This window comes from Monopterus albus, unplaced genomic scaffold (genome assembly GCF_001952655.1).
Source record: "Monopterus albus unplaced genomic scaffold, M_albus_1.0 scaffold33.1, whole genome shotgun sequence".
Lineage (NCBI taxonomy): Eukaryota > Metazoa > Chordata > Actinopteri > Synbranchiformes > Synbranchidae > Monopterus > Monopterus albus.
Genome location: NW_018127913.1, coordinates 1,020,106 through 1,039,566, shown reverse-complemented (window position 1 = coordinate 1,039,566; position 19,461 = coordinate 1,020,106). Strand labels below are relative to the sequence as shown.

General features: G+C 39.4%; 1 protein-coding gene across 1 annotated transcript; it reads left to right on the top strand.

The window, feature by feature from the left end:
* The first annotated feature begins 5,761 nt into the window (after nucleotides 1-5,761).
* Nucleotides 5,762-17,974, top strand: LOC109958540 (galanin receptor type 1). The gene is made up of 3 exons (XM_020597255.1): nucleotides 5,762-6,769; nucleotides 6,857-6,922; nucleotides 14,440-17,974. Exons 1-3 carry the CDS (start codon nucleotides 6,104-6,106, stop codon nucleotides 14,758-14,760), a joined length of 1,053 nt encoding a protein of 350 aa, XP_020452911.1. The 5' UTR covers nucleotides 5,762-6,103; the 3' UTR covers nucleotides 14,761-17,974.
* The last annotated feature ends 1,487 nt before the right edge of the window (nucleotides 17,975-19,461 follow it).

Sequence of the window (19,461 nt, the reverse complement as noted above, 5' to 3'; positions counted from 1 at the left end):
GGCATGCAGTGGCCTCCATGGCTAAACAGCTGCAGGACACATTGAGTGTTGTATTCAGGCCTCGGCAGCCACCACATCAACAGCATCATGCCTCTTCCACGCCCCAGCTCATCCTCCTGTCCCTCTATTTCAACCTCTTCATCCACCTGCTAGGTTAACTTCCACTGTTGTTGATCATCAGTGTGTTTGGCCACATGAGACACGAGTTTTTTGTTTTGTTGTTTTTTTTCTGTGTCAGTTTTGTTAATTCTGTCAAGTGTGTCATTTTAGCGTCTTAGCAATTGTAAAAAAATGTAAACACTGAGTTTAATATACAGTAAGTCTGCATGCCTGATTCACTTCAGGGAAACACAAAACAGAAGTAGAATTTCTAATTCAAAATGTAGCATTCTCTGCTGTAATGTGCAAATTAACAGTAAACTACATTTACAGCTGGAGTTGCTGTGTCACTGCCACTACAATATCACCGGCATGATCATTTTGGATCAGTATATGCAATTTGTTTGAGACCACAGAGATTAACCTGTGTGACATTCAATCAAATTGGCTGGTACAGTGTGCTCATTATTCCCCACTGGTTATACCCGCGAAAGACACAGAGAGGGAATTACTGCCAAAGACCGGTGTGAAACTCATTTGGCTCAAACACTCAAACAGAAATTAAGCTATCAACAATATAATTCCATCACAGCTGGGTCTTAAATGCATCTCTCATTAAAAACAGCACCGTCTAGTGGAAGATATCCATAAAAATATCTGTTGGGGTTGTTGCTGTGACACAGTAATAAGCTACTGGGTCTGCATCTCTTTGTGTTTCTCTTATTATTGAGAAAAAATTGCATTAATATACCTTTACTGGATACATTACAAACTGAGATACAATATTGCTTTAAAGTTGATTTGAGCTGTGGTGAGAAATGCCCCATGTGGTGGATATTGTTTTAAATCATGTATAAATCAAGTTTAATGTCAGTTGAAAGATGCTTGCTATGTTAGATATTAAAACAGTTAAACCGCTGTCCAAGCTCTTACAGAGGTGAGTTTACATTTTTGTGTCTTGTGTGCTTGGATGTTGCTATCTGCCTGGTGCTCTGTTTTTCTGAATATGGCAGAGGGTATGCAGGCTGCAGCGACATCCCTTTGTGTCTACATTCTCAGATAACAACGTCCTAAATATTGCAGGGAGTGCTCAGGTCAGCCTTTGCTCTTTGCCTGCAGACTGATTTCTGTATGCACCTCAAAAGACAGATCTTGTGTCCTTGACTTTATTTTAATATTTCCATAACCAGTGTGAAAACTCTTCTGTGGCTCTGGAGGGAGGTTTTTCAAGTCTCAGTGGATCCCATCAGGGCTCCGATTCAGTGTTTTTGGAAACTGATAAATACAGTAATAAGGACAAAAATTCTGGCTATCTCTGTATCCTCTTTGACCACTCTTACAAAAAAATTGTTCTCTGAACTTTGTAGAAATTTGATACTAAATCATTAGAGAGTCATTTTAAAGTAAAAGGTAAAGGTGCCCTGTTGGGTTTATTTTATTGTAAACAAAGTTTGTCTACATTCATTGTTGCTTTGTAAACCTGTAAAACACATTCTGCATGTCCTTGAGTTACAACGAATGCACTACATGGTTTCTCTCCTTCAGAAATCGTTTGCTAAGATGATATTTTCTAAACTTCGGAAACCTGCACTGGTTACATCCACGTCAACTCACTATCAGTCTTCTTCACTGCCTTTGCTAGTGCATTGCTGTGCTTTTAGCACCAACTCTGGATTAATGGAACAGTGTGAAAATGTTGACATGTGTAGGCTACTGTGTGTGCATTATTATGTCTGTGTTATAAAAGACCTGTTAGTGCTGTGATACACTGCATGTTACAGGGAAGCTGTAAAACAAAAAGAAAGTGAAAGGTTAGGCAGAGTGGGCAGTGATTGAACAGGCAAGGAAAAAAGTGATGAATGCACAAACAGAACCTTCACCAATAGAAACATGCAGCCACAATCGATATAGTTGAAACAATGCATTAAAAACAATGTGAAACCAGTGTGAAAGGTGTCACTTTCTGTGATGATGAACCTACAGAGATTTATCACTTGAATCTGCAGCTCCCCCTGGCCCAGAGCTTGTTTCAGCTTGTTGTTCATCTAGCAACTCTGCTGTTTTAGGCCCAGCCAGCTGATTCTGGTGAAAAAGCGCTGATGCTGTGGTTGTTTCCTGACTTCCTGTTGTCCATAGCAGATTATCACACTCTTGCTCCCAGTTTCATCTTGCACTCTGATTTCTGATATGTTGCTGATTATTTCCCTATTTAACCTGCCACACCTTTCCAGTCAGTGCTGGATTGTTTCTCATCTAGTGCGAAGCTCTCCAGCCAAACAGTGGATGCCTGAGCCTGAACCTGTCACCTCATGATTAGCTTCTGCCTCAGACTCCTGTTTTTGCCTCTGCCTTTGTTGAATCTGCAAGTTTCCTCAGTCTCTCTATGTATGAATGTTTGGGTTGTTTCTGACTCCGATACTGGACCTTGTGTGTTTTCCTGACTGCTCATTGACATCTGTTTTGCTGGTGACTGTGTTTTGTTACCTGCTCACCTGTTGTTGTTTATACAGAGCTATATACCTGTAAAGAAACCACTTACCTGTGGACTCACCTGCCTGGTCTGCTTCCTCTGGGTAAAGAAATCTAAATATACTCATGTTTATTTATACCTGTATGGTCCACCGTCCTCCTGCAGAGAAGCCACATCATACTAGCCTGCCCACTTACCTGGTCCACCATTTTCTACACATGCTGCCATCTTCTCTCTGCCTCCAATGCTGTCTCTGGATTCCAGCTGTCAGAGTTCCACTTTTCTCCTGCAAGAAGAAAACCCCTCATATCTGTGAGTATGGCACTCATCTGCTTTGTCTGCACTTCTTAGGAGCCAAGGAGACAGGGCTGCTGTTGAGTGCCACCTGCCTGTGATGCCAGACTTGTGCTATAACCTTCTTTCGCTGCTCTCCACCTAGAGTGGCTTTGGTCCATCTACAATCCCCACAGTAAATCTTTAAACCTTTTGAAATACTATTTTCCTGTGTCTTGCATTTGGGCCTAACCATTTACTCAAACATAACATTGCTTTCCAAGCACCAAATGGCAGACAACTAGCTGGGGAACATGCTGGAGCATTTAGTAGAAAAAGAGACATTTTCCTCAGGATTAGCTGGAGACCAAAGACAGAGATAAAATAAGAAAGAAAAAAGAGTCACTATTGGATTTATATTTGCCAGCTAGACAGAGACATGACTCCACATTAATGCTTATACACCTCTATAACTGCTAGATATTTATAATTAGGCCACTGTGCGCTAACAAATTTGCCATAACAGCATAATACCTGATGTGCCAGTGTTGTGTTCACAACTTGTTTCGTTTGGCCCCAAGGTATCCAGAGTTAAGTGATTAAGGTGTCACAGTAACATCCATACTGTTTACAGTTTTTCTGAATTGCTAAAACACGTTTCTTGAAACCACCACTCATTTTCTCAAAACCTTAAACACAAACCCAAATACTCAAACTAAATTCCCAAAACCTCTGACTCATCTGGCAAAATCAAGCAATTGCTTCTAAACCAGGTCAGCAGCACTCAAAATCAAACAATGCCTTCAGACCATACACACGAGTCAATCATATACACACTGCAGCTCAGTCATTAGACACTACATCAAAAAAGGAGAACACAGCATCCAGGGCATGTAGTTACAAAAAAAAAAGTTTATTGTATAGTGAATTTACCAAAAACCATGTTACGATCAAAAAAAGAAGAAGAAAGAAAACATCAGAAAGATTATTCTGCCTCAGGATCACATCTTTGAGCTGGGCCCGGCCAGAGGACTTCACAGGCAATGTCGTCCCTTGCCAGGCAATGGGCAAAAAACCCTCTGGTGTGGTGGATCCAGCCTTGACAAGACTGCACGTCTATGTCACCGCAGGCCAGTTCTATTGCCTGTAAGAGATTTTCACTGGTATATGGGTTTCAGTCATAGACTTTCCACCACCATGCAGAGAAAAACTCTTCTATTGGGCTGAGGAAAGAGCTGTATGGTGGAAGGTCTTACTCTTCCTCGTCCTTTTTGTCCAACACCTCATATTCCTCTACCTCTCATATTGTTCTCCATAGTTGATGGATGTACCTGTGCCATCTGTGCACTTTGAACTGGCTTATGATTTGTACCTTCTCATCACATAATTAGAAACAAGTGTGAACAATTTTAAATCGTTGTGTGTAAACGGTGACAACTGTGCTTTAGTTGTGTTTAAGTTCTGCTGTCCTCTGTTTAGTGTTTTGCAACACAGGTTCATCACAGTGTGAATTGTGTTTTAGTGAGAATGTGTTTAGAGTTTAGCAAAAAGAGTGCATGAGATCTGCAAACAGAGTCTAAGTGCCTGAACTGGTTTAAGGTTTTGCAGAAAGAGTGATTTATTCAACAAATTGGTTTAGACTATTGAGAATTTGGTTCAGAGAAAAGGGTTTATTGTTTTAGCAATTGTGAAAAACTGTAATCATCACTTGGGGATCAAACACCACAGAAATGCACCCCAACTTGCAGCCACACTTAGAGCAATTTAAATCTGATCCAGCTTCTCATGGATTTGCTCCATTTCTCTATGGAGATGAATATTATTGCTCTAACCTTTTAATGAAATGTTATCAGTCAAGCACAGCATGATAAAGGCAGCTTAAGAGGTTTTTTTTCCACATCACTGAACAATAAGCTAATGGTTAACACACAACAGTCAGCAACAGCTCTTCTACTTTGACTTTAACATGACCTTTGAGTCTTCTGGGAAATCTACTCAGCGTGAGGGAGCGCAGTAGGTATGGCCTCTGCATGGTCAAAAACAGCTGAAGAATTTTCCAACCAACCAACCAATCAATTTCCAAACCGCTTAGTCCCAAACGGGGTCACGGGGGGCTGGAGCCAATCCCAGCCAGCTGCGGGCGAAAGGCAGGGTCGAAGAATTTTCCATTTTTTGAATTTTATAATTCATATCTATGTTGCTTAAAAATGCAATAATTTTTTTGTTGGATTTTCTCATTCCATTATTCTGTTGGATTTCTCTGTAGGTAGGAGTCTTGAAGAACAGTTTGATGTGGAGTCCATTACATACTCACTCACAGTACATACTGTATGTGTGACTATTCGGTTACAATGAACTGTTAGTATACACTTTTAAATTGTCTGTAAAGTGGTCAAATGGTAGAATTTTTTGATAATGTTACTTGTTAATGATGTAATTTTCAAATTTTATGGACTATATCTTTTGCACATCTCTAGTTGGTTCTGAGACAATCCTAATTAGAAAAAGACATTGTTTATTTCCATTTTTAATCATGTTTAATGATCACACCACTTAAACAAAAAAAGCTATTTCATTTTTATGGCAAACATGTTGAAGTTCGTATAAGGCAATCACAGCTAGACTGCTGAACGACACTGCCCGTGGCATACAAACCGTGCAGTTAATGACAACATTTGGTTTCAAGCTGTAGGCTACTGCGTCAAAACTAAATGAGTCTAGGAAAATGGCACTGATCTCACACTGTTCGGGGATGGTTTCAGATATCTGGAGAGCCAAACATATCCAGAAAAGTATGTCTGTTTTATCCCTTGGCATTTTTTGGGAGGTGGTATACTGGGTGCTGACGTGAATAGCGCAGCCCATCCCCTGTTATAATGTGAGGGAAAAGGTCCAGACGCAGAGTAGTAGAGTGTAGAGTGGATGGGTGCGCAGACGCATCAGGTGAGCACCAGGAGAGGCACCAAGACGCACAGCGGCACGAATACTGTACCCAGAACCAGATAGTATTTGGGCTTTTTCTTCTTTACTCGTATTAGTAGGGTGAGTTATAAGAATAAAGTGGAGGATTTGGCGAAACACCGAGATAACACTTAGATAAAGACCGAGGAAAGCAGAACTACTTTCTAAAGAGCGCTAATGGGCACGCACTGGACCATAAACCCCAGCTGTGAAAACTCCCTGTCCTGAAGCAGCAGTGGAACACAGACACCCCATAGGTGAATCTGGTTTTGAATTCATCCAAGAAGTAAAAGAAAAATCATGAACTTGTCAGACTCTGTGTGGCTCTTGGAAGAGCCATGGAACATCAGCAGGGCGGAGGCAGAAGATCAAAAACTTTTATTCGGGATCGGCACGGATAATTTCATCACGCTGCTGGTTTTCGGGCTCATCTTTATGCTCGGTGTGCTGGGCAACTCCATGGTGATCACGGTGCTGGCCCGGAGCAAACCTGGGAAACCGCGGAGCACCACCAACATCTTCATCCTCAACCTGAGCATAGCGGACCTGTCCTACCTGCTCTTCTGCATCCCCTTCCAGTCCACCATCTACATGATGCCGACGTGGGTCCTGGGAGCATTCATTTGCAAATTCATCCACTATTTCTTTACTGTGTCCATGCTGGTGAGCATCTTCACCCTTTCTGCCATGTCCGTGGACCGATACATTGCCATTGTGCACTCCAGAAAGTCCTCCTCAATTCGGGTGGCGAAGCATGCTTTCATCGGGGTGGTGGTGATTTGGATACTGTCCCTGGTTATGGCAGCGCCTGTCATGTATTACCAGAACATTTTTCACAGAGGGGAGAACTACACTTTTTGCTGGGAAGTGTGGCCCGATCAAAACCAGAAGAAAGTGTATGTCGTGTGCACGTTTGTGTTTGGCTATGTGTTGCCTCTGCTGCTGATTTCCTTCAATTATGCAAAGGTGAGAAACGCTAATGACATGGGTCATTTAATGAATATGGACAGTGCTGAACTATCAGAAAGCTTACCTGTGTCCTCTTGCTTGCAGGTTTTAAATCACTTACACAAAAAACTAAGAAATATGTCCAAAAAGTCAGAGGCGTCAAAGAAAAAGGTATGTGTAAATTTATTGGTGGGCTTGGGGTTGGATAACAGCCATATGTTTGTGAACTTGTTTGACTGTGATCAGTAACAAACACAGTAAATACCAGAAAACAGACTGGGAGACCAGTTACTGCAAAGCTGCATCAATCTGCACGACTTAATAAGGAAATACAACTGTGGAAAGTTTAAGTTCCAACACTGTAAAGGAAATCCTGTAAGAATAATGCTTAAATCACTGAAATTACTTAACCTATGTGTTACACCACCATCTGCCATGACAACGATAATGTTGCTAAAGATAATAATAAATGTAAATGAAGTCAGTCTTTACCGATTCTTAAGCAAAAGCACTCACTACTTGTATGTTACTGAATAGCCTCCATGCAGTATGTCTAGCTCAATGTGTTCATACTGTAGTTCACTAAGCTCTCTCCCTTTTTGTCTGTTCACATACTGTATGGCTTGAGTCAAAGAGGAGGTCCCTGACCTTTAGGATATATTTCACAGCTACTTGCACTTTACTCAGCCAGGGACCAGTCTGTCTCCATCCTATGATTTACCATTTCTTCCAGTTCATCAGGCAGCCAGAGGTAACAGTTTCCATCCTCTGTTTTCCCTTAGATTAAAAAAAACAAAACTATTAATTAAAGCTCTAGTACACTCCAGCAATGTGACCAAAGGGAAATGTGCAATCAAACCTCCATCTAGATTTCCTTATTCTAAGTGGAGGTCATTTCTTTTCCCAGAGAGCTGCTGTTGTCCACTTGGTTGTTGATCTGTTTGTCCACTGTTCTTCACAGCTGGTCATTTTAGCAGCACGTTGTGAATCGTGCCTTGTGCTATGATCTGAGAGGGAAGGGGCTGATGAGAATGACAGTGTGTTTTTAGTACACCTCCATATACCGTACATGCTTTATTGCATGAGGCTTAAAACAACAGGGGAGAGTAAAACAGGAATCTCTGATAGTTTGATGATTTACTGTGCAGAGGACTGGTGGAGCATGCACGGAGGGAATCAGACACTGACAGCCTTGTGATAAATGGCTGGGAAACAGTACATTAACCTCAAACTGTAATAAATAATTTGAATTGATAGGGTGGCTACTCTCAAATTATAAGTAATGGGAGAGCAGACCGTTATCAAATCTGAGTAAGACAACTACTTCAATAATGAGATGTGATGCTGCCAAAAAGGAGTACTTTTACATTGGCAGCTGCAAAATTCACATTTGTGCGTTTATGAATACATGAATATGGTGTTAGTGCCAAAGTCCTTGTTTCCTTGGCAGTGTCAGTGTGTGTCAGTTTTAATGATAAGAACAGTATGTAGTAGCTTGTGGAATCAACAGAAAATGAATCACACACGCAGCAGCGATAACATTTCTGTAGATCAGATACTGTCTTACCATTATTTGAAAACAGAATGATGTAAAACTACCCACAAAATATTGATTTATACTGTGTCAGATTATTTCAAAATGTTTGTTTTTTTTTCACTTCATTCCATGGTGTGAGATCAACGTAGAAGTGCTGTCAGGCAATGCCTATTTTTAAGCGGAAACTCCTTTTGGTACAACAACTCATGTCACAAGCCTCACATGATTCACCTCCTTGGCTCCGTTCTCCTCACTCTGACTGAGATCATGCAAAAACACAACCTGGCTCTTTTGTTGTTTGTTTTTCCTGTGAGAAACTCAGCACACCATAATTGTAAGTGTGTTAGCTAATGATGACAATGTCCCCTAGATGTCACCACTGTCAACAGTTTGACCACAGTGACTCTATGGACTGTAGATCAGTGCTTGCCGAGAGTTAGATCAATACCTCTCATACACTATATCTACAGCTACAGCCAGGAAATAGTTAACTTGTTCCAGTTGTGAAAGTGTTCCTGAGATACCATTAGCCCCAGGAGACAGGAGCTTCCACTTTTGAAGCCTTTTCTCTCATACAAACAAAAGATAAAATATGGTGATATATGTGTAGTCATATCTTCACACCCTCTGTGTTTAGGCTCTAGGAAGCAGTCAAAATCATCTCCATGATAAAAAGCTTGTCTGTTTGATGGATCTTATCCCAGGTAAAAACGTTGGGGGATGCTATGAACTCATCTTTAGTCTTCAGTGATCTATCTCTGCAGCAGCAGAAGCAGCGCACTTGAGACAGGCTTTCAGAACCTCCTGCAGGTTAAAGTGGACTAAAAATGCTTTTAGTGCTGACTAACTTTGAAAGACACCTAGACTTAAAAACACTTGCTACAGTAGACTAGCAGCATTAAGGCTTGTGATGTTGTGAGCAGGTTGGCACAGTGGTTAGCGCTGTTGTCTCACAGCAAGAGGGTTCCGGGTTCAAGTGTTCTGGGGCCTTTTTGTGCAGAGTTTGCATGTTTTCCTGCGCGGGTTCTCTCCGGGTACACCAGCTTCCTTGATGTATTTGGAGAATGTTGTTAGTAAATGCAAACAAATGCTGTTTAACTTCTTTTAAATTTGTTCAATGGAATGTTTTGTGTGTTTTATTTTGTTTTGTACTGTAACTGCCTACAGAGGCTTTGCAGCGACTTTGGTACAGGTATGTTTGATACTTCTGTAATCTTTTTCCCTAAATGGGAGATGTTGTCATTTCAAATTCTTAATACCAAGTAGGCTGAGTGTTTTTCTAACTTAATTATGACAGATATATGTAAATGTGTGTGCAGTATGTGCAGAACAATTTATTGTCCAAATGCAATGACTGTGCGGAGTCTCTGCTGATGAAATAGCTCCACAATGAGCCCATATAAATCCAGAACTTGGTTCAGTTTTTCTGATAAAAAGATATAACATGTTAATAATTAGTCAACTTTAGATGTGTGGGTGGTGTTTATAACCTTTGGACAGAGCAGGCTGGCTGTTCCCCCTGCTTCCTGTTTTTATGCTAAACTAGCTGTCTCCTGAGCAGCATGAGAGTGACTTTATTGCATTTCTGTGCAAGAGAAGTAAGAAGCATATCTCCCAAAATGATGAGCTAAACTTGATTATCTCAAATGAAAATTATGTTTGCTCTGACTTGTTGAGCATTGTTGTCAATTAATTATGAGGTTGGTGTGATGTTGTATCTGCAGTCTGAAAGCATTAGCACATATTGTATGTCAAACAAGAGAGGGGCGCTTTCCATAAAAGATGAAATGACACAAATAGATAAATTGCAGTGCGCCACACAGTGGCTTTGTGTTGGCTCACTTGGGTCTCTGCAGCTCACCAACAGGCCTGTGGCATGTAATGTCAGCAACAGCTGGGTAGAGCAAGGTTACTCCCACTGCTTCTGTGAAATACATGTAAACAGTCAGCCAACTTCACAGTCAAGTGAGACACAAAAGCCTACTGTAGAAAAAGTATTAAATCTTTCTTGATCTTTCTGCAAGTTCACTGCACAAAGACGTGACAAACCAGTTTTAAACCTTTACCCCTCTGGTTTTATACTATGTTCAGTTAATCTGGAGTACCGCTGATTTTTGGTTTGAAAAAGCTAAGTCTTTAAGCAGTAGAAGATGAATGACTGAATGAAAGCTAAGTCTTTTTTATTACAGCTTTTGATTAATGCCACTGGGAATACCAGAGTGTTGGATTTCACTTGACTTGGCAAACAATTGTGTTTTAATGGATTCTCAGTCTTGAACCACAGGTTAAAAAGCCAGTAATTAGCAATGTGGGTTTAGAAGCTTTCTTTCAGTGATACCAGCCAGTCAAACGTCCAGATGGAACATGCAGATGGTTATGGATAATTATGAAAATGAACATTTGGCCAATCTTGCCTTGGAATTGTTTAAATGAGGAAATGCTAATGCTTCAGAGACCAAACACCATTTTGGAGTTTACACCCCAGACATGAAATGCATCACCGATTTTCAGTCTCTAGAAAATAGTGCATCATTTCCTCTTTTTCCTAAAACTTGTGTTTAGCTACATTAAGTAACATTGCCACAGTGTTCTTTATCAGGTAACAAAATTGTATTAAATATTGTCCCTTGCAATGTATAGTATGAAAGTAATGTTTTGCCAAAAAACAAAATACACAAAAAGATTTTAGGCTGGGCTGAGGTGGAAGTGTTGATTTAGCAACAAAACAAAGGATGACAACCCTCTGAGCGAATAAATAATGATGTTATAGCTGCAGTGCATTCTGTTTTATCTCTAGGCTGATGTGAGAAGCAGCTTCAACAGAAAGCTCACACAACTACAAATACAGTTACTGACACTTTGAATGTCTAACTGATGCCAAAACCTGTTGATCATCACGGATGTTTTACATGGAGGTTTCTGCACAAATTCTGTTGTAGCTAAACTCACAACATTAGTTTTTGTGTCCCCATTTATTTATGCAGAAAGCAGAAATGCAAGAAAACAGCACAATGAGCCCAGAATTACACAGCACATCACATCATAACAACTGCTAATATTAAAAACAAACAGCTGTTCTGTGTCCTCTCTTTGATTTTTATCACTTCAGTACAAAAATATATTCACATTGCCAAACTCTAACTCTATAAACACATAAATAAGAAGATGGATCATTGTCAGATTAATATCATATCTGACTCTTGACAGCTTTTAATAAATCACTATACACAATTTAATTACCATCTAAGAGCTCTTGACAAAACAGGGTTACAAGTAGAGACAGCATGGCTGGTGTGTGAAAGGCATTTTCTCCCATTTGTTCCTACTTATATTAGCCTTATTGCTGGTTCTCATGGGGCTGAGGGAGGCTTTTCAGACAAAACGCTGTTAACATACACTCACTGGCCACTTTATTAGATATTTGTATGCAATTCAGTGTGACACTAGATATGGTCTAGTAAGTGATGTTTATCTTTGATACATCTGATAAGTTCCATTATACATTTGCTCTGAAAAAGGACAATACTGCACTCAACTCCAGGAAGATCTTAAATTAAACTGGTGAAGCATTTCAACAGACTGCACAAACATTTGCACTAACGTGATATTGCAGTACTTATTAGCTACATCCATAGGTACATTTCATTTATTACAGTTACTTCTGAGCTGAAAAGTTTACTCTGTGCTTTTGAAAAATCCAGTTACACTCAATGTGAAGGCATGAGAATAAATGACCTCAAATGCAGACATCGGTGAGGGATTAATGGGACCATAAGGATTTAATTAATAATTCCAGCAGGGAAACCAAATAACCTGAGGCAACATAGACTAAAGAACTGGCAAGAAAGACGACAGCTGAGAGGAGTGACCCGACAACTAAGACAACCAAATAAGCAACGCAAACACAGGGAGACTCAGCAAAGTAAACCTATAAAATACAAATAAAACAAAGGCTGACAACTGAAAGGTAACTGGGAACACAAAAGTGGGAACTGACACAGCAAAAGACTGGTTTGTAAGGTGACTGATATATAACTAGGGATGTAAGACAAAATAACGCAGACAACTGAAGGACTAACTACTACCCAAATACAAGGGAAAAATATGGAACAACACTAATACAAAAGATGACTAAATATGCAACAACAAAACACTGGGGCTAACTAAAGAAATACAACAATAATAAACAGGCCAGTGAAAGTGCAATAAAGCACAAAGCGAGGCCAAGAATGTACTATCAGCAGACTAATACACATGGCAAACAAGAGAGCACAGATATCTCATTTTGATTAGTGCTGCTTTAAAAATACAACAATAATAAAAGAGTTTATGAACATTGTCCTGTACTTTCAATTACAAAATGTTCCCATGTTTACTACCAAGCCATGTGAGAGTTTGTATCATTTTTCACTGTCACTTGTCAATCTCAGTCTCAGTGACAGCTCCCAGTCGGCTCTGAACCACATGTGAACTAACACTGAAGCAACACAAGAAACATTTAGTAGCCAGATGTCTAATTAATACTGTTAGAAAAGGAAATAGCTCCCACATACTTCTTTCTATATTCACAAAGACCTACTGAAAGCAAAGAAATGGCACTGCAATGTAATTTTTATTTTTTTATTTTACATTAAATGTAGTGAAGAACAAACATGTGCAACTGTCCGAACACTATCTGGCCTGCAATAGTACACCCAGAAAGTCTTGAGATAGTTTGTGCATAAGAAGTGAGCAGTCATCATCACAACATCTGGTTATTAAGGTAGTTTTAATATGGCAGCTTCAGTTCACCACCGGTCATCAAAAGCCTGCAGGTCAGCACAGTATGTACGTTCATAAATGCTGTATATGAGTGCATGCATCCATTTTTTTTTGTGCTGTGCTGCATTATCATCTCCTGACAACTGTGATTTCTGAACATTTTATTTATAATTTCTAACATTTCTTGAGCAAAGCTACAGAAAAAAGGCTGCATTTCTAATGAATTCCAGGCTTTTTATATTTCTTTTTCAGTGATTGGAACTAATTAGTTCTGGAATATATCTACTTGCTAACTTCAGATGCATTGCAGGGGCTCAGCAGATCAGATCAAAATGGTCACATTAAGTTGTGAAGTTCCTCACATTATGACTGCTCTCTACATCTCTAATAGACACATACTGATGACAAGAAGTGGTATGAGTGCTGTCAGTTCCTCATTAATGAATTACCCAAACAATCATTAAGTGAATACACATGTGAAGTATGCGTGCTTATCAAGGGTTTTCTGACCTATCTCAAAAGTATTTAGGTGCCACCTACAAGTCACGACATGTAACCTGTTTTAATGTTTATAACTTTAAAACAGAATTATCTTATTTTTGCCAAGCAGTGAGGTCTTATAGTGCCTTGAGATGAGAAGCTTCAGTACAGACATACTGAATTATTATAAGCTTAATGTAGCTGTAGATGTGTACACACGATGTATGCGATGTACTGTATGGATTAGACAACATCATGTATGTACTGTACAAGTGAATAAATAGTAGGCATGAGCATTTGCACTGTACTCAATTCAGATGTGAGGGCCATCTAAACATTTACAGGATTGCAGCTGGATCTGCTCAGTGAAGTATGAAAAGGACTTTAATGAAATGCATGCGTAAATAGGCAACTTTCTGCTAACATGTCATAAATACCATATGCCAGTTTTGTTTAAAAAGTGCAGCTTTAAAGGAAATATTTTGGAAGACTGGCCTCTTGCCTAACCTAGCCTTTAAATAATGACAAGATAATTTCTTACTCTTGAATCCTTTTTGTATCTCTGGTGGACTATTAACACCATGCAAACACGTGCGCAGACACCAGGCTTTGTAATAACACACATAAATACCTTGGCGTATTTGATATACTGTATTCAAAGGGTTTGGTATATTATAGCACATAGTGGAATAAAACAAAGAATATCCTAACAGCAGTGACTGCAGCAGGAGAATATTAACATCAACATGTTCTGAAAGGCACTAACTTCTCAAACCTTGGTTTATTCTTTTATCCTGAGTAGCACTCACACTCAAATACAACATCCAAATGTTATTACTATTGTACCTGAAGGCACTGACTAAATCTCTCTACCCCTCTCTGTTCTCTCTTCTTCATTTGTGGATGCCAGACAGCTCAGACGGTGCTGGTGGTGGTGGTGGTGTTCTGTATTTCTTGGCTCCCTCATCACATTGTTCACCTCTGGGTGGAGTTTGGGACCTTCCCACTGAACCAGGCCTCTTTCGTGTTACGGGTGGCTGCCCACTGTCTAGCGTACAGCAACTCATCCGTCAACCCGGTCATCTACGCCTTCCTGTCAGAGAATTTCAGGAAGGCCTACAAGCAGGTGTTCAAATGCCAAATCGGTGCCAGTGACTCACCACTCAATGACATCAAGGAGATCCGCAGCAAAGCAGACACGCCGCCCTCGACTAACTGCACCAACGTTTGACTGACAAGGTGTGGATGGTGACAAGAAAATTAACAATGGAAACTGTCACACTGAAACTCAAAATAAAGTCACTGTGACAGAACTGTCAGATATCAGTAGGTGTGTTGATTTTTTGTAGGTAAGTATGTTTGACTACGACTGTCCTGTTCTACAGGCGCTGCTCATTATACCTGGAATAGAGTCGATAAAGCCACTGTGGCTGCAGACTATGCTCTCCTTGAATCAGTCTGCATCTGTTCTTTAATAATGAAATCTTGTGGCAGTTGAAACACATAAATGATTCCCCTCTTAGGTAAAACCCATTTTGATTACATATGCCACTTCACTGTATATTTACAAGCCAGTGTATTCAAGATATGAGGTACAGTAACTGTACTATCAGACCTAAGTGTTAAAAATCTCAATTAGTACAAAAGTAAACAAAAAAAGAAAAGAAAAGGAGAGTAAGGACCACGAAATATTGAGTGAAAACGCTGCTACAGTAAAACTACTGTCTCTGTTCTATCTCAAGAACAGAAGTGTGCTTGCTTTTTTTAGGAACCTGTAAGGGATTACAATTTCAACTCCAGTAAAGAATTTACTCTTATTAATCCCAGTAATGCTCCGTTGACTGATTTGCTGTCTTATCAGAAATAAGATGCTGGGTTGATAGTACTTTTCTGACAGTACTGGCCTGGTATGTGTTAGTTCGAGTAGTGGCTGCTGCTGTCTAATCACTAAAAAATACACATAAACATTTTAGAAGAAATGATCCAATATTGTAAAACAAACAAACAAATACTTTACAGTAGCATAAACGCTCAAAACATTTTAGACCAATGGTATAGCTGGGTTGCTGTAACTTTTCTGTGTGGATACCCTGCTCAGTATTTTGGCTACCAGTTGTCAGTCAGGCTCAGAACTTCCTGTCCTCTCTGTGGTCGACTATCTTTCTGTGAGGTTACTGTGGTCTCTCAACCATTTTCCCCTCCTCATTGTTCTTTCAGCAACACTGTTAGTGGACCACAAATCATTTTGTTCTGGGTTTAAAAAGAGTAAGCCTTTACTTTTGTGGAACTGTCTAACTTGCAGTAGACTGACTTAATTTTCCAGACAATATCTTTGTGAAGCTGCCCCCTCGGCTAGCTGCTGATGGTGTTCAGATAGCATACCTCCAAACCGTAGGCTGAACCTTGGTAGACTACAACATTTTGTTTTGTATATCTCCATGTGTTAAATAGAAAAAATGCAGTGTGTGGATGTGGAGTTATGGGGATGTTAAAAGGTATGTCAGATGTGTGCAAAGTAACCAAGGTAATGCAAGAAGCTATTACATTTTTAAATAACCTGCACAACACTGCTAAATAAAAGCATCCCACTGTAGATTAGAAAAAATAACTACCATTCCCATCGCACTTAGTACGTGTACAGCGTGTACTTTCAACAGATTTGGTTGTAAATATTATGGACACTGAAGCTGATATTTACATATACCTGTGAAAGCCTCACTCTACTTTTGGTTGTTATGCTATTTCAAAAGTTTTGGATCATACTGTGCTGTGCGACTGAGCCAGGCTGTTGGACACGCAAAGTCACCCTTTCTAACCAATAAAAACATCTACCAGGAGATCCTGTGGAAATAATAAAGAATTTTAATGTTGTATGTCATATATATGTGGCCAGAATCAGAATCCACCTAGCCTACCAAATTGTTAGTGTTGATGGCAAACCTGGCATTGACTAACATTTTCTTTAAGTTTAATAAGCAGCTTGATCTACAGTCCCATGGGGTATTGATGGGTTCAGGTTTTGGCCCTCATTGTGTCAAGTCATGTTATGTCATGTCAGTTATGGCTCACATAATCAGGTTCAATGTGGCACAGTACCTGTGAGGTTTCCTTTCTGGACACCAGGGTTTACATTCGAGGTGGACAGATGCTGACAACCCTCTGCACAAAACTCACAGGCAAGTACTCTTCATGCCTCTAGCTTTCACCCTGCTTCCCTAAAGAAAGAACTTTCTTATTCTTAGTTTCTGAGACTATAACATACCTGCTCCACTGTGGAAGATTTTGAATTTGTCTCAGAAAATTCACAGAATGTTCCAGAAGAGAGCCTATCCAATTAGTTGGCTCGATTCAGCCCTTGCGAAAGTCCACAAAATGGATGTTAACCAAGTGAGGAATCATAGGTCCACAAGGGGTCATTGATGTGTGTGCAACCACTTAATCTCCTCTTAGTGAGGACATTAAGAGAATTATTGAGAAACACTGGGATGTTTTTTTCTATAGATCCAGGTCATAGAGTGCCGTTCCTCTAACACTCCTCCTTTCTCCTATTACAAAGAAAGAAATGCAAGAGATTATCTTGTAAATGCAGATTCTTCCAGTCCTTCTATTTCCATCCATAGAAATGTGGACAGAATGACTGGCTTTTTTCCCTGTTGCAACTGTGTGGTGTGTGAGAATTGTTGGAAAACAAACACAATTACAAGCCACACTGCAGGTAAAACTCTGAGCATCAAACAGTGTCTCAGCTGCATATCAGTGCGTCATTCACCTCCTTTCATATCTGTGTGACATTCGGTGCACTGGGAAAACAAACAATCTGTGAAAATGCACATTTTGGAGCACAGAAGTGCATATGCAGAAATAACTCAGAGTAATTTGTTGCTAGACATTTCAAAGGAACTGGCCATTCAGTCTCAACATTGTCATTGTGTGCCATACAACAAACTGGAAAATCACAAAGAGGTGGTAACACTGATTCAAAAATTACTTAGAGCAGAATCTAAATGGATATTTTACATGAGAACACCACATCCAGAAGGTCTCAATGATGAATTATCCTTGTTTTTGTAACAGTTTATTGTTGTCTTTTTGATCACTGCTATTGTGGTTTTTCTTTTCTTAGATTTATTGTATATGTATATTTCTATATGTATATCTGAATGCGTAGTGGACTGCTATTCTGCTCTTCATGCAGGTTGTGTGATCTGACCTATGTTGCTAATGAGTTCCTGTGAAACACCTTGTGTTCTTGGCTTCCTTTACCCTGACTACTCTTTACTTTACAGTGTAGCCTGAGTGTTATGTCTGTAGAATTACTGGGTCTGTAAAGTTGTGCTGGCAACATTCACGTTTTTTCACTCCATCATTTGTCACACATGTAATAAATGTATTTTTTGGGATCTGAAGAGCCTGTTGTGTGGGCACCTTTTTACATATGTGGAACAAGTATGTTAAACACACACACACTAGATTATTAAAATGAACTGATTGTCCTGCAGTATCGTACAAGGTTTCATGTGCATCTCTGGAAGTAGCGGACTTTTTGCAAAAGTTCACTTTTTATCTAAAAAGTATCCCAAGTTAAGTGCTGTGTGGATTTTCACCTTGAGGTTAGGTAACCATGTTACTGAGGGGAGAAAGTCTGCTGTACATGTTGCTGCAGCAGCTAACACGATTGATTAACACCAGCTTCATCCAGTGTGGAGGATCTAATCAGTCTAATCAGCTGAGTCTCATCGTCCCTGATAGTGAGGTTCTCAGACATGAGAGTCGGGTATTATTCCCAGAGAACAGAGGAGGTGCAGTTGACTTTGCTCACTACAGCACTGATGTTCATTCATTCCCACACAGGACTGAGGGAATGGAATTTCTCTGACAAATACAAACGGTGGACCATTGTTTCCTTCAAATTACCAACATAAAGAGCACATGAACACAAGGATACATTATGTAGAAAATGTATAGTTTTATTTTAGATTATAGCCTACAGATAACAGTGTCATTAGTAAATACAAAATCAGTTAAATTCTCTCCACGTAACTATACCAAGACAAATATGTGAGTACAGGGGAGGAAGACAAATTGTTAGAGATTAAGTTGTGGTTGACAAGGATGTACAAATATATTACACTGAAAGTTTTTTATTTAATAACTATGCAGTGAAGTAATAAAATAGGATAAATGTGGAAATCAGATACACCAGTAAAATAAGTCATTACATTAAATAAAAAATTAAAGTATATGCCCTTGTGAAATTACAATGTAAAATGTTTATAATTATGGGGTGGTTGTTGTTGTTGGCAAACAAGGTTTAGTAAATCTCAGAAAAAGGGTGTGCCTCTGGAGCTATACTACAGCTAGGAAACAGTTGTTTTTGTTTTCAAAACAATAATATAAGAAAATGCTGCAGAACAGTGTCATATTATGTTGTTAGTGAATAACGTAGATAAGTTGTATGTCCAGTCATCTTATCACATTATAAACAGTTAAGCAGCCCTAAGCATATATTACATACAGTATATCTTCAAAATGTTTTAAACTTACTATGTTTAGATACTGCTTACAGCCAATGATGCATGAAATTTTTTGTATAAGATGATTGTTCTGGGGTAGGACTGGATAAGTCTGACTTCTTCCTACTCCATTCAAACATGTGCTGGGTATAAGCAAACTGATTCTGGATTAGCAGTGGTTGGCTTTGTGTAATCATGTGTGTGTGTTGATGTCATTTGTTCTGCATGTTTGAAAGAATAAATCAAATCAAATCAAATCAAACTTCATTGCATATACAGTGGGTATGGAAAGTATTCAGACCCCCTTAAATTTTTCACTCTTTGTTATATTGCAGCCATATGCTAAAATCATTTAAGTTCATTTTTTTCCTCATTAATGTACACACAGCACCCCATATTGACAGAAAAACACTGAATTT

What these genes read in the sequence shown, in the direction of transcription:
- LOC109958540 (XM_020597255.1), top strand. Translation starts at nt 6,104, where the DNA reads ATGAACTTGTCAGACTCTGTGTGGCTCTTGGAAGAGCCATGGAACATC. An exon ending in TTTCCTTCAATTATGCAAAG is followed by an intron (nt 6,770 to 6,856) that starts GTGAGAAACGCT and finishes TCTTGCTTGCAG; the next exon opens with GTTTTAAATCACTTACACAA. An exon ending in CAGAGGCGTCAAAGAAAAAG is followed by an intron (nt 6,923 to 14,439) that starts GTATGTGTAAAT and finishes TGTGGATGCCAG; the next exon opens with ACAGCTCAGACGGTGCTGGT.